Source organism: Lissotriton helveticus, chromosome 10 (genome assembly GCF_964261635.1).
Source record: "Lissotriton helveticus chromosome 10, aLisHel1.1, whole genome shotgun sequence".
In the NCBI taxonomy this organism is placed as follows: domain Eukaryota; kingdom Metazoa; phylum Chordata; class Amphibia; order Caudata; family Salamandridae; genus Lissotriton; species Lissotriton helveticus.
The window spans coordinates 197982978-197996906 of NC_136071.1; the positions used below are offsets into that span (position 1 = coordinate 197982978).

The 13929-nt window shown below is 44.3% G+C and overlaps 1 protein-coding gene across 2 annotated transcripts in view; it reads right to left on the minus strand.

The window, feature by feature from the left end:
* The window catches only part of VPS35L (VPS35 endosomal protein sorting factor like), a 479692-nt gene that overhangs the window by 402295 nt on the left and 63468 nt on the right, over window positions 1-13929 (minus strand). For both annotated transcript variants that reach the window (XM_078665104.1, XM_078665105.1), the window contains exons 4-5: window positions 5406-5522; window positions 5281-5305 (exon numbers count right to left, since the gene is read on the minus strand). In XM_078665104.1, the coding sequence (XP_078521230.1) occupies window positions 5281-5305; window positions 5406-5522 (142 nt within the window). The remainder of the gene's footprint in view (window positions 1-5280; window positions 5306-5405; window positions 5523-13929) is intronic.

Consider the following 13929-nt stretch of genomic DNA (forward strand, 5'->3'; position numbering starts at 1 on the left):
AGTACCTTCACTGCCTGTCCAGGCTAAGGCTTATCCATACCACTGATAGTGCAATTCGGTCCTGATCAACCCTCTTTCCGGCACGGGCTCCGATCCTTAGCACTGATGTAGTCATGAATGACGGCTGTTAAATCGGTCATAAGGATCAATGCCTGTTCTCACTGTGGAGAACACACTACAACAGTACCATCACTACTATCTCTGTTCCTCCTCTGGCAGAGCAATATGGCACCTTCAAATTCCTCCGATTCTAATCAGACCCTGTATGCTCATACACCACCACTTCGTGAAACCTGCTTCCAATGTGGTCTCATTACACAAAGCAGCAGACAGGCTAAGCTAATTTCCTCCCTTGTTTCCACTGACACCGTCTTAGAAGTCATGCAGGAAAGGTTCTAGCAGGCACTCTTCACCGTCAGGTGTGGGGTCCAGCCACTCCCACCTCCTCACTATCTGAGTCAATACAGTCTAAATTTGCAGTTGCATGCCAACTTCAGGATGACGGTCCCTCATAGAGGCCAGGCACTTGCATGGCTGGAGAGTTTCCTATCTGGGCGTACACAATCTGTCAGCTTGGGCCCCTATCATTCCATCACCAGGGAGCTCACTAAAGGGGTGCCACAGGGCTCATGCCTAAGCCCCACACTGTTCAATGTGTATGTGGCCCCCCTTGCTGAGATTGTGAGGAAGTACGGATTCACACCAGTGTCGTATGCCGACGACACCCAACTCCTCTACCCTTTCCATGCCCTTAACGCTAATGTTAGGGAAAATTTTGCGGAAGGTATGAGGGCCATCTCCAACTGGATGGCTTCCAACTACCTCCAGTGTAATGTCGGGAAGACAGAAGTGATGCTCTTTGGTAAAGCTAGCATGCTCTGGTCTCCCGACTGGTGGCCCCAAGACCTGGGACCAGTACCTTCCCCAAAATCCACTATAAAAAACCTAGGAGTGAAACTGGACCAAACCCTAACTCTAAAGGATCACGCGAACGTGATTGCTGGAGCCTGCTTCCATACCATTGGCTTACTTAGACGTATCTTCCCCCTCTTACCTGACATCTACAGGAAGACATTGGTACAGACCCTTGTAATAAGTCGCCTTGACTACTGCAATGGGCTCCTGATACTAGCCAATGAAGATGCCATCAATAGACTACAGGTGGTCCAGAACACGGCGGCCAGATTGATTCTGAATGCCCCTCCTAGAACACCCTCTGGACCCCTGTTGAGAGAACTTCACTGGCTCCCAGTACGCCAACGGGTCAAATTCAAGATCTGTTGCACTGTCCACAAATGTCTATTTGGAAACGGCCCCAGTTACTTAGCCCAACTATTTCAGCCTTACAGACCGGAACGTGATCTACGTTCAAGCAACCAACTCCTGCTTAATTCTCCTCTTATCAAAAAGACCAGACAAGGTGGCCGTGCCCTCTCTTCAGTAGGGCCAACTCTGTGGAACAACTTGCCCCTTAGCCTCAGACAGATCCCCAACCACCTTACTTTTAGGAAAACACTAAAAACCAATTTGTTCACTGAAATATAAGCTTCAACATCTCCTCATTTTGCATCCTCAGTTTACCTGTATAGTGGTTACTCGTCACCTGTGCTTGCGGCCATAGCGCGGAGATAACCCATTGGGTTCCATTCTGGCGCTTTATAAGCATATACATAAATAAATAAATAAATAAATCCTCAGCACACAGACTGGGGTCTCTTGCTGTCAGCATGCTAGCAGGATAACTGGACTTCCCTGCAGGAATAATCACCCAGGCAGTACATGAGGCACTGCAGACACAGATAAACCCAGGGCTCTTGGCATGGTTACCCTTGGAAACACCAAAGTCCAACACTTTGACCTTAAAAGTCACTCATCATCACAGTGGCTCCTATGGGCCTTTGAACAAGTTTAAGTGGCTTGAAAGAGGAGTGTCTTGGATTATATTGTCTTGGAATACATACAATTTTTATAATGAAGTGTAGTTAACTAGTGTTCACTAGATCACTGCTCGTAGGCATGTGTTTAGGCCAGTGGAATGTAAGTCCTTAGAATGTTCTTGCTTAAGGAATACCCAAGTGATGTGTGCACTGATGTAGCAGATTAATTTAAAGGAATTCCTGAGGTCTGATAATGAGCTGAAATAAGTGGTGAACAAGAATAGAGAGATGATAGAACCTTGTGACACACTGAAGGGAGAATAGAAGGATGTAAAGAGTATGATGGGAGTGAGAATGCTAAATATGTCATGTTTGAGAAGATCTAATTTAGGATGGTTCTTTGAAAGAAGGGAACTTCTGGCTTCAAAAGTGGGTTGGACTATTGGAGCATATCAAAGATGAGTGACAGGATCAGATGCAATAATGCAGCAATTCAATTTATATCATTCTGCAGGTCATCCCGAGAGGAGATCAAGACAGATTTGGTCCCGCTGGCAGGACTCATCCCACTGTTCTTGCAGCCAGTTAGAGATGAATGAAGGCAGTTCATTCTTTCTGTTTACAAAGAATGGCTACCTTGAGATTGGGCAACAACTGGCCAGGTCTACTGGATCAAGGAGAAGCTTCTTCTATTAGCAACATGACAGAGAAAGTCTTGAGGTCACAAGGAAAAATCATCAAGTCTATGGAGTCAATAATATAGTTTCTGGAACAGATGGCAGCGGCGGTGGAGGGCAGGAAATCCTCGAAATCTAGAGTACGTCAATGGTGCGCAGGGAATCCAACTAGCTGAGTGGTATTTTGGAATTCTGTGGATTGGTCTGAGAGAGTTGAATAAAAAAAGCTTTGGTTCTTTGGTTTAAAAGTCTGTGGAGGGAGACTGCTGGATGAATTGCTCCAGTGAAAGTATTTCAGGGTCTTGAGTTTCATGAAGAGTCGTTTGTAAGAGCATCAGAGTTAGGGATCTTACAAATGGGAGTCCAGGTTTTGAACTTCTGAGAGAATTTTGAGAAGTTCCTTGAATGAGGGTTTTTACTTTTGGAGATCTAACAAGGGAATTGGAGAGTTGTTTTCATTTTAAATGATTTATGTGAATTATTCTGTGCTTCTGGATGTGAAGCTCAGCATCGGTGTGATTAGTTTTCTGTGATAAGTTTTCCTTCCTTGACATTTTAGAGTTCTATTTTCTGTCTTCAGTGTCTTTATACTTCAGTTGAACCAAGGCATCTTGGCTAAAGAGTTCAGATCCGAGGAGGTCATACAGTTATCAATCTTCTGAAGCACTCACTTAACAATATGTTTTTTCAGTGGCTATGTGGCAAAGTGGAAGTCAGAGTTGAATGTGATGATGTTGAGTTTGCTCCAATGTAAGAGATCCTGCTAGTCTTTGTTTTTGTAGTAGTGAGATTGGTGGGAAGGGTGAGGTGGAAACAGATGAGGCAGGGGTGGTTCTAGAAGATGCAAGATTTCTAGTCACTGTGATGAGTCCTGGAGGGTAAAAGATTGTTTCAGGGTGTGTCCTGCTGGGTGTGCCGGACAGAAAACAAGTTGAAAAGAGAATCTCTTGGTTAGACAGAAGGATCTTGTTTGGCAGGGTTTGGGTAGGTCAAACTACACGTTTAAATGTCCTAGGTTGCAAATGTTGTTTCTCAGGGCAGTTGCTGGTGAAGAATGTGGATCAGGGGGTGGACCTCATGAATTATGGTTGCTGCATCATCACCTAGTCAGGTTTCATCAGTGAAAAGAAGGTCCAGTTTGGAGTCATAGATCAAGTTGGGAGTGCTTAGACTGTCCTGTATGTTGCTGATGATGCAGCATAATCAAGGGGAGTGATTAGCAATAGACAGTGTGAATGAACAAAAGAGGAGAGAGATGGGTGGAAGGCCTGAATTTGAACTACAAAATATGTGGCTGGGAAGTTAGGGGGAGGGGGATGATGTGTTTGATTAGTAAGAGAAAAGAAATGGGAAATGTAAGGAGAGTAATAAGAAGGGACAAGGATAAGAGGATGGCAGGGGAAAGGTTGCAAATGTTTCTCAGGGCAGTTGCTAGTGAAGAATGTGGATCAGGGGGTGGACCTCATGAATGATGGTTGCTGAATCATCACCTAGTCAGGTTTCATCAGTGAAAAGAAGGTCCAGTTTGGAGTCAGAGATCAAGTTGGGAGTGCTTAGACTGTCCTTCATCATTGATGTATTTTGCTGATGATGCAGCATAATCAAGGGGAGTTATTAGCAATAGACAGTGTGAATGAACAAAAGAGGAGAGAGATGGCAGGAAGGTCTAAACTTGAAGTACAAAAGATGTGGCTGGGAAGGATGATGTGTTTGATTAGTAAGAGAATAGAAATGGGAAATGTTAGGAGAGTAATACGAAGGGGAAGGGATGGGAGGATGGCAGGGGAAAGGAGAAAGAGAGGTTAGGGGCGAGTGGTGTGAGTAAAGTCTAGTGATGGAAAAAGAGAATCACGAAGAAACCTACGCCTCTTGGCTCAGTGTGGTAGTGATAAGGCGTGGGTTATAGCGGAGATGTGGGGGTGTAGTGGAAATGTCCCTTTTCTAAAGGACATTGAGGTGATGCAGGGGTAGGAAGACTAGATGAGAATGAGAGAATGAGCAGGAGAGTGAATGGGTAAGACAGAGAGAATGGAAGGGGGATAGGTGGGGGTTAGAGGGTAAGGGTTTGGGTGGCTGGGATCAGAGGTGAAGAGTAAGGAAAGAAACAGAGATAAGGGGAAGATAGACAAGTATGGGGTTTGACAGGGGATCGGGTGAGACTTTACAAGTGGTCAGGGATTTAGGTGAGGTCTGGTGTGCAGGGATGAGAGGAAAGGGGGGAGGTAGGAAACAGGTAGAGTAGGGAAGGATAAGGTGGGCATTACCTCTCCAGGACACAAAAGGGAATGTGGGAATAGTGAAAGGATGGTCAGAACATTTTAGTTAGTTAAAGTTGGAGAGTGAAGATTTGTACTACTACTGCAAATGATTGAAATTAATTTGACCTAGTCTGGATGTGTGAATAGGAGATTTGAACTGGTCCAGATTACAACATGTACCAGCCAGGCAACATCATAAAGATTCCCCAGCATTTATATGAAATGGAATGAGTCATATCTCTAGTACTGAAACGGTGACAAAAAACTCTGTTTAAAGGTAAATGTGCGGGGGAGGAAAAAGTTAATGAATGTGGTGCTCTTTATTGCTGACACTATTGAACGGTAAAGGGTTTTCTCCACTCGCAAACACATGAGAGAACCATACATATATTTAACAAGGCAATCCATTAACTTTCCATTTTTAAAGTGTCAAATAAATCTTTATTTTGAACAGAAAACTGTCTTTACCTTTATCTGACCCCATGAAAAGATTCTGTGGAAACAAAAAGTAGTTTGCATTTAGTAAACAAAGTCGCCAACTTTTTGTTGCATTGTCATTAGCTTTCACTGGAAAACTTGCACTTTTAACCTACAATAGAGAGTTTTTCAGTCGTGGTGTAGCGGGCAAGGATTTCACTTCGCTTGCTTGACCACGGTTGGAAGTCACTTCCAACAACATCTTCTTTGTCACGTTTCTTTTTTCCATTATCCTAAAAGAAAAGATAAAGACGGAATCTGTACCTCTATTACACATACCACTGTACATACATAACAATATATAAAGTATTAAATATGGTATTCCATTAACTCTGCAAACATAATAATGACAATGAAATATGATTATAAGTTTTACTGTTACAAAAGCAGAAGTGGCAACAGTTATTTATAACAGGCGGCTGCACTGCTCCGATATGGTGCACTCACAAAGTGAACAAAGAACCTCCAAGCTGTTACTCCACTAAAAATGTGTGGGTTTTTGCTTGTGTATTTTTTTAATTTGTATATATACATCTTTTTATCTTAAAGTTTGAAAACAACATTGCACTTACAGCAAGTATCGTATGATATAGTATTCAGACACATCACCACACTGACCAATCACCATATGCTTTCAGATTCATCTCGTGCTCACCGACAAGCTAGCATTTTTCAGCCACATGATATGTGTTCTTTGAATTTAGCTGTAAAGGATTAACTCTGTCAATAGGCCCACATAACATTCCTCTATATTCCAATTGCCCAAATTTTGATCCATTTATTTGGACAGCCTCTGCTTTCATATACCACTTTTCCTGCCTACATACACCAATCCATGTATATTTTCCACTCCTTCAGGGATGGAGAGGATGTAGCCCTCTACATCTGGCTATTTTACATTGGGCCACATAATGCTAAGCATCACCCAGGATCGATCCTTACTGTTCAGGTCGGTTTCTGCCCAAATATTTAACAAGCACCACTTAGCAGACATTGACATTGCATTTCCGCACACATTCATAAGACAAGCTGTCACCCCGAATACTTCTGGAGCGCCGGGCAGCCCCATATCATATGGATAAATGTGCCTTCCTGGCCGCAATCTCTGAAGAACTGCGCTGACTCAGCCCTGCCCATTTTAATCATTTTCATCATTTTCGTGCACAAATAATAGGACCTGTGAAAAAACCTTTATTCTAAGAGTCGAAATCGTGACCACACAGCTACCTCCCATGGGGATGCAACTGCCTCCTGCTATTTGTCATCTTCCAAACGCCTCACATCACCCACCCAGTTTTCTCGGAGTCGAGTAAAGCGTTCCAGGGAGTTATATAACAGTAGTAGTATGTAAGTGAGATCACTCTTCTCGCCATATAATTATCCAACAGCCTGTTTTCCAGTGGGGAGAACACTGGAAGCTCCTCTCCCTGGGGCATCGCCTTGTGTACGGTGTGACTAATCTGTAGATAGGGATATGCCTATGTGTGTGCTAACTGGTAGTCCCTTTGTAGGTCTGCAAAAGCTATCATCTCCCCATGTGCCCATAAGTCCCCCACTCTTGACAGTCCTATTAGCTCCAATTTGTTGAAGCCCTTTCTGGTTAATATGCCAAATGTCATCGTGCCCCACAGTGGGGTAGAACAGGTGATCTTGCTGTGAGAAGTTGGCCTGGCATATGCTGTCCACTAATTAAAGTGCTATGCGCAGCACTTTTCGCCCTAAGTGGGATGGATATGCCCAGACGTGGGTCCCTTGCTCACTGTGCCACTGGATTCAAGCTAGCCTGGCTGATGAAGGGTAATACCCAGAGACCGGTCCCAGGATGCTTGTTTCCGGTCCAGGGAGGATCTGGCTTGGCAGTTCGGTCTGGACTTTTCCCATGAGGCACAGGGTCAATACTGATTTGCATATGGCTGGGTCTAAACTGGGGTGGCATGGTGAGCAAAAGAATGATGTATTTAAACTAGATCTCTTGACTGGGGGTGAATGTATGATTTATTCAGCATTCCGTCCATTTGTTTGCGCAGCACTTTTCACCCTAAGTGGGATGGGTATGCCCAGACGTGGGTCCCTTGATCACTGTGCCACTGGATTCAAGCTAGCCTCGCTGATGAAGGGTAATACCCAGAAACCGGTCCCAGGATACTTGATTCCGGTCCAGGGAGGACAGGGCTTGGCATTTCGGTCTGGACTGTTCCCATGAGGCACAGTGTCAAGACTGATTTGCATATGGCTGGGTCTAAACTGGGGTGGCATGGTGAGCAAAAGAACAATGGATTTAAACCAGATCTCTTGACTGGGGGTGAATGTATGATTTATTCAGCATTCCATCCATCATATGTTTGCGAAGCACTAATTTTAGTGGGCACCTTGCACCAGTCCAAATAACCTTTATGATGTAAGAGGTCAAATATAACCTTTAGAAAGCTATCCTAGTGGTAGACCAGACCATATACTAAAATAGTGGTATAAGAACCACGACTGGAGTCGAGACAAGGTCTAGAACACATAGATTCACTGGGACCCCAAGGAACCACCCAAGGTGAGTAGAAAGGGACCCCACGGAGGATGGGTGCAGTGTGCTAACATGACCGCGGGCTCTGTACAATTCTATGGGGAAGTCACTGTTACAGTTTTAAAGTTTAAGGACCCTTCACAGTGGACTTCGAGGAAAACCTTTGGAAGTTAAGAGGTTGGAGAGCCACCCCACCCGTGGATACTGTAATACCCGAGTTACCTATTCCAGGGAAGCCGGGTGCATAGGTCTGGAGTGGTGTTGGAAACCGCTGTCATTTTCAAAGGAGGGTTGCAAAGAAGAGCTGCTGCCGGGAAGGAAGAAAGTGTCTGTTGGTATCAACGGGTGGATTTGTGATGGAAGAACCTGAAAGCAGAGGGGACAGAGTCCGGGTCACTTCAGGGTGAATAGGGGCTCAGTGGAAGAAGGCCCACTCATGTTGGGTGCTTCAGGTGCAAAGAAGGGATGCTTGACTCTGCAGTTACGAGGACCAGGAGACGTCAACGACGACCAGGAGCCAGATGCGAGCTGTCCCACGAAGGATGTCAAATGCTAAGGGGTCGGTGTTCGGCTGGAGCACCAACAAGCCTTGGCAAAAGCAACCCATGCAGGAAGGTCAAGCAGGTTACGGTGTGGACCTGCAAGTTCCAGGGGACTCACCAAGCAATGGGGAGTCAGGGCATATCTGGAGCATCCAGGGAAGCCCAACAGAATTCAAGATGACGGAGCACCCAGTGTAAGGAGGCCGGAGTGCTTTGATGGAAATACTACTCAGGACTACACGGAGTCCAATGCACAAGCTTGGGAATCACCAACAATCATGTGCACTTGCAAAAGTACACAGTGCACAGGGGTTCAGGTTATGCGGTCCCCACGAGGGATACGGGCCTCAAACTCGGTGAGAGCGCAGCTTGACCTCAAGAAACGTCGGGACTCACCCCCTGTGTTGGTGGAGCCTTCAGAGTCCGCAGGAGCTCAGGAGCAGCAAACCGGTCAGTTGCGATACGGTGCCTGCGAATGCAGGGGAGCGACTCCTTCACCCGCAAGGGAGATTCTTCAGTTGTCCTTAGTGCACCACCGGGCCTGCACGGAGACTGTATGGAGCAAAGGCAGAGACAAAGCTTTGGACGGAAAGGGAGACGAAGTCGGGCCCAGTCGAAGTCCAGCAAAGTACAGAGTGTCCAGACGGTCGAAGGTCAGTGGTTTCTTCTTGTAAAATCTTGTCCACGTAAAATCTAAAGTCTTATAGCCAGGTAAGCCCTTTTGTACCCACGGAATAGGGTTGGACAGATTCAGGGGACCCTCCTAGGGGAGGGTCAGGACAGAGGGGAGGTTACTCCTATGTCCTGTTTCATGCCAGAGCAGGAGCCAACGGCTTCCAGAACTGGTTTGAGCTGGACTGTGCTCAGGGACACCAAATGTACCCGAGGTGCAGACTTTCAGGCACTTTGGAAGTGCACCCACCCAGCCCCAATACACTAAATCCTGTCTGGGAGGTGGTCACACCTCCCTGTGACAGGATGCCTTTTGTGCTTCCTTCCTCTGCTTGTGCTTGGCTCAGCAGCAGGAGGGCAGAAATGTGTCTCTCGTCGGCAGCATCCATTTTGTGCTGACCGGGTCGAGAAGGCTGGCACCGGAAAGACCAGTGACCCCACGAATCTCACTTCAGAAGGGTGGAATCGTACCTCCCACACTGGTCACCGGTGTGGAGGTACGATTCCAAGGTGCTTGATACCAAACACGAAATGTTTTGTTTCAGCAGTTTGAGATAGCATTTACCGCGAGGTTATAATGCACCTCTACCTATATGTCTGGCTGAGTCACAGACAACCCTGGCGAATGGTCTCTGAAGGCTCCAGAGGGGCCATGCTTGTGCAGGGGCACCCTCTCACGTAAAAAACCCAGCACCCTGTCTTCAGGAATGTTTAGGCCTGCTATATGGGTGATTCCTAAGTTTTAAGTGTAGTGACCTATAGGTATAGTGAACCTATATCCAAAGTAAGTGGTGCATGAACCAGCTTAAACAGGCTGCAGTAGCAGACCTGTAGTTCTATTTTGCATGGCCTCTCATGGGTGGCATAGTACATGCTTCAGCCCATGAGAGGCCTCTGGGGTACCTATGCCCTGGATACATGGGTACCATATACTAGGGACTTATAAGGGTACCCCAGTATCCAATCTGGAGTGTACCAAAGAGAATGGCATAACGTTTTAAGGAGAAAGCATATAGACTGGGGTCCTGATTAGCAGGTTCCCATTCAGACTAGTCAAAACAGTGCAACATCAAGCAAAAAGTGGGGGTAACATGAGAAGCAGATCTTACTTTCCTACACTTGCCCTGCCAACTCAGTGCTGTTCGTGCTGTGTGCCATACTTGAAGCGTAACTGAAGTCGAGGTAGGGGAACAAATTGGGGCGCCTCCCCCATATATCGCTCTGAGGACGCCCCCAGGTTGCATGTTTTGCCTGTCCATTCTATAAGCTAACAGCTGTAAATTGGGCCACACAGTAGCATTTCTGGAGGGATGGAAGTGCTATTCTGCTGTGGTAAAAGCCCAGTGTTAGTTTCAGAAGGGATATTCTAGGGGAACCCCAATCCCATAGGAGCTTTTGGGTCATAGTGTCAACAGCTTGAAAGTATGAAGGCAGGACTGGGTACGGGGGGTTGTGAAGCACATTAGAGAAAGCAGGGCAGGGCAATCATATTAAAAAGAATAATTGCAATAAATATGAAGTCACTTTGTGTGTCACTGCTTTTATGCAGGTATGTCATGGACCCACACTTTAGCAGCTTGAACGAAGGTGCGTGCCAGTGGGCAGTTCTGTACAACAAATAACATTTAAAATGTTGTTTTCAGCTAATTTGACGTTTGATCTGTGCTGGTCTTCAAAGAGAAGTTCATAAATCTAACTGGGAAAATATAGCACCAAGGAGCTAATGGGTGAGGTAGAAATTGAAGAAATGTACATGGAAGGGAAGGAAGGAGGAACTGGGAGAGGATGTTTGTTTGGAAGGATGGATTGGGAGAAGAAAGCTTCGTTGGTTTTTAAGACAATAGATGGATGAATGAATGAATAGATGGATACTTGGAGGGGCAGACAGAGAAGGATGGACAGTAGGAGTTAAAGTATGGTCGATGGTTGTGTGGCTGCAGGGAAGGATAAATGTATGAGATACACAGAAAAGTGGATGGACAGAGGAATGGGTGGATAAGGAAAGGGTGGATGAGATGTATCGATGGTGGAAGGTAAAAAGAAGGCATGATAGATGAACGGATGAAGAAAAGGATGGATGGAAGGAGGGATGGATCGTAAAAAGGAATGATTATGTATAGAAGAGAATAACTGAATGAAACATGGGAGGGATGGATGAGAGAAGGAAGGAGTGAGTAAGAAAGATGGATAATGGATGGATGACCAAAAAGAAAAAAAAGGAGAGAAGGATGGGTAAAGGAAGGATGGGTGGTAAAAGACAGTAAGCAAAAACAAACAAAAGGATGAAATTAAGGATTAAATATGGAAAAAGAGCGAAAGAATGAAGAGATAAGGAAGCAGGTAAAGACCTTACAAAGATAACTTGTACTTTTGAGCAAGTTTACTACTTTTGACAATTTCCTCAAATTCACAAACTCCAAATGTAAGTTACTACACGGGAAAAAAACACAGCAGTAACTTCTGCACTGCACATGGACAGCCACTGGTACTGCAACACCTTTAAACAGAAAGTAGTGGTGGTAGGGTCTTTAATTAAAAGCCCATGGTATTTAACAGGTAAATTAATTTAAATGATTTAAAATAGTTAAAAATATGAATAAATAAAAATTGTTATAAAAAAGTACACATTTATTATTTCTAAACAGAGCAATCAGAGCCTTGCGATCTAATGTCACCTTCTGGACAGCGCTGCCGTTATCTGTTATGAGGAGAGCAGCATTAGCCACAATGGTGGTTCTGCCAAGATTATTATATTATGTTATTAATTTACCATGACTAGTGTCACAGGCCACATTTAAAATACTGAATACTTTGCTAATAGACCTTATATGGGGAAAGGATAGACGACGTATAAGCCTGAAAAAATTGCAAGTGGGTACTCGCATGGGGTGTCTGGGCATGCCAGACTTCCGCGCATATTATTACGCCTGCCAATTGCAGTGGTTGTCATATTGGACGGCTGGGCTTAACCTACAGGAAATAGGTTACACGGATTCAGACATAGATAACGGGGCATTGCATGTCTTGCTGTTGCCTGGTAGTAAACCCCCGAGGGATCTCCCTCCTTTATTAAACACTGCGCTCAAGTGCTGGAAGGCGGCACTGCAATATACGCATGCACCCCCTGCATACACGGGTAACATCCCACTGTTGGGCACACCATTGGCGGGCGGCAGACTCACTAATCGCAAATTGGCACCCAGGTTAAATGCGGGTATTGGCACAGTGGCAGACTTATTCGGAGATGAGACGCTGCTCAATCATGACACCTTTGTTAACGAAACAGGAGCCCCGGCACAGCTATATTTGACACATGCTGCACTACTTCAATACATAAAAACACAGTGGGCTCCGCAGAGGAGGGAACCCCCCACCAACAAGCTGGTCAAGATGGTACATTACATGGGTAGGGGTAGGCACCTAATCCTATGGCTATACACAGGCATTAGCTCCCATACACGGCTGTCCCTGAATGAACTGACGACCGTATGGAATGAGGACATAGGCAGGGATCTGACAGAAAAGAAATGGTCAGCGGTACTTGAACACCCTAGGAAAACCTTGAGAAATGCAAAGTTTAAATTTATCCACACTATGGTGTTACACCGGGCTTACCTTACTCTGCGTAAATTGGATAGAATGTTCCCCAGACGCAACATTCATGACCAAGATGTTTGTCAGAAGGGGCGGACCTAATTCACATGCTATGAGCATGCCCGAAAGTGAAAGGGTACTGGGACACGGTTAGAAGAGTAACTGGGGAAGCTGCACATCACGTAGTACAAAACACAGTAGAGGAATGCATTTTAGGCCTCCACAAACGGTTGTCCAAGCATAAGGTACAATACCGCTGCCTAGACCTAGCGCTCATACTAGCTATCAGAACCATCACCATGCGATGGAAATCACGTAAACCCCCAGCTATATCAAGCTGGCATACGGAAATGGTATAATGGGGCTGTGCGGAGGGTGCCGCGCTGCGCAGAGAGGAGATAAGGTGGCTACGTAAGACACCAATAGCGCCTGAGTGGGAAGCGATGTTGGAGTAGATGAAATTAATGGATATAGATCAGGAATGTTAAGTCCTATACATTGGAATGTAATGAGTGGCGCCCATACTTCAGAAAAAGTACATAGTGTGAGGTATTGTACGTCTGTGCATGCACTGTTTACGAATCTGCAATAACTAACGTAGTTCATGAGCAATTTTATAGACGAATTGAGACCAGGGGTTAAAGGGTGGGGGGAGTTGGGGAAAAGTTTATGATAATCATTTTTTGTTACATATTAAAAACTGGAATTAAGATACGTCCATATGACCGTAGACGTTATCACTACTACCAATCGTTACAGCATGGGACACCTTAATGGATGTAATGAGATATTGTCATGTATTGAAGAATTGTATGGAAGAAGAACTGTATAAGTTATATTTCATGATGCTGTGTGATACAAATTATAAAAACCAATAAAATATGTTTTTAAAAAAGTACACATTTATTATTTAATTATATAATATTGTAATACACTATTTTTAATTAAAAAAATTAACACATTTTATTAAAAAATAATTACATTAATTTTTAATTAATTCTATACATCTTTTTAATAATGATTAACTCATTAAAATGTTTTTGCCTTCGGTAGTAATTGTTTTTTTTTATTTAAACTTCAGAAAAATACATTTCATTAATTTTATTTCCATTAAAGATGTATTCCAATTATTTTAATATAGCTGTAAGATTGTATTTAATTTGTTTTACATTTAAAGTAAATAACATGAATTTAAATGAATATTTAGGATTGAAAAAAAATTCAAGTTAAATACAATTTTTTTAATGTTTTCCTATACTTTAATATAGAGAGACTTCGTAGTCTGATAGAGATCTACACAAGGTAAGGTATAGTAAA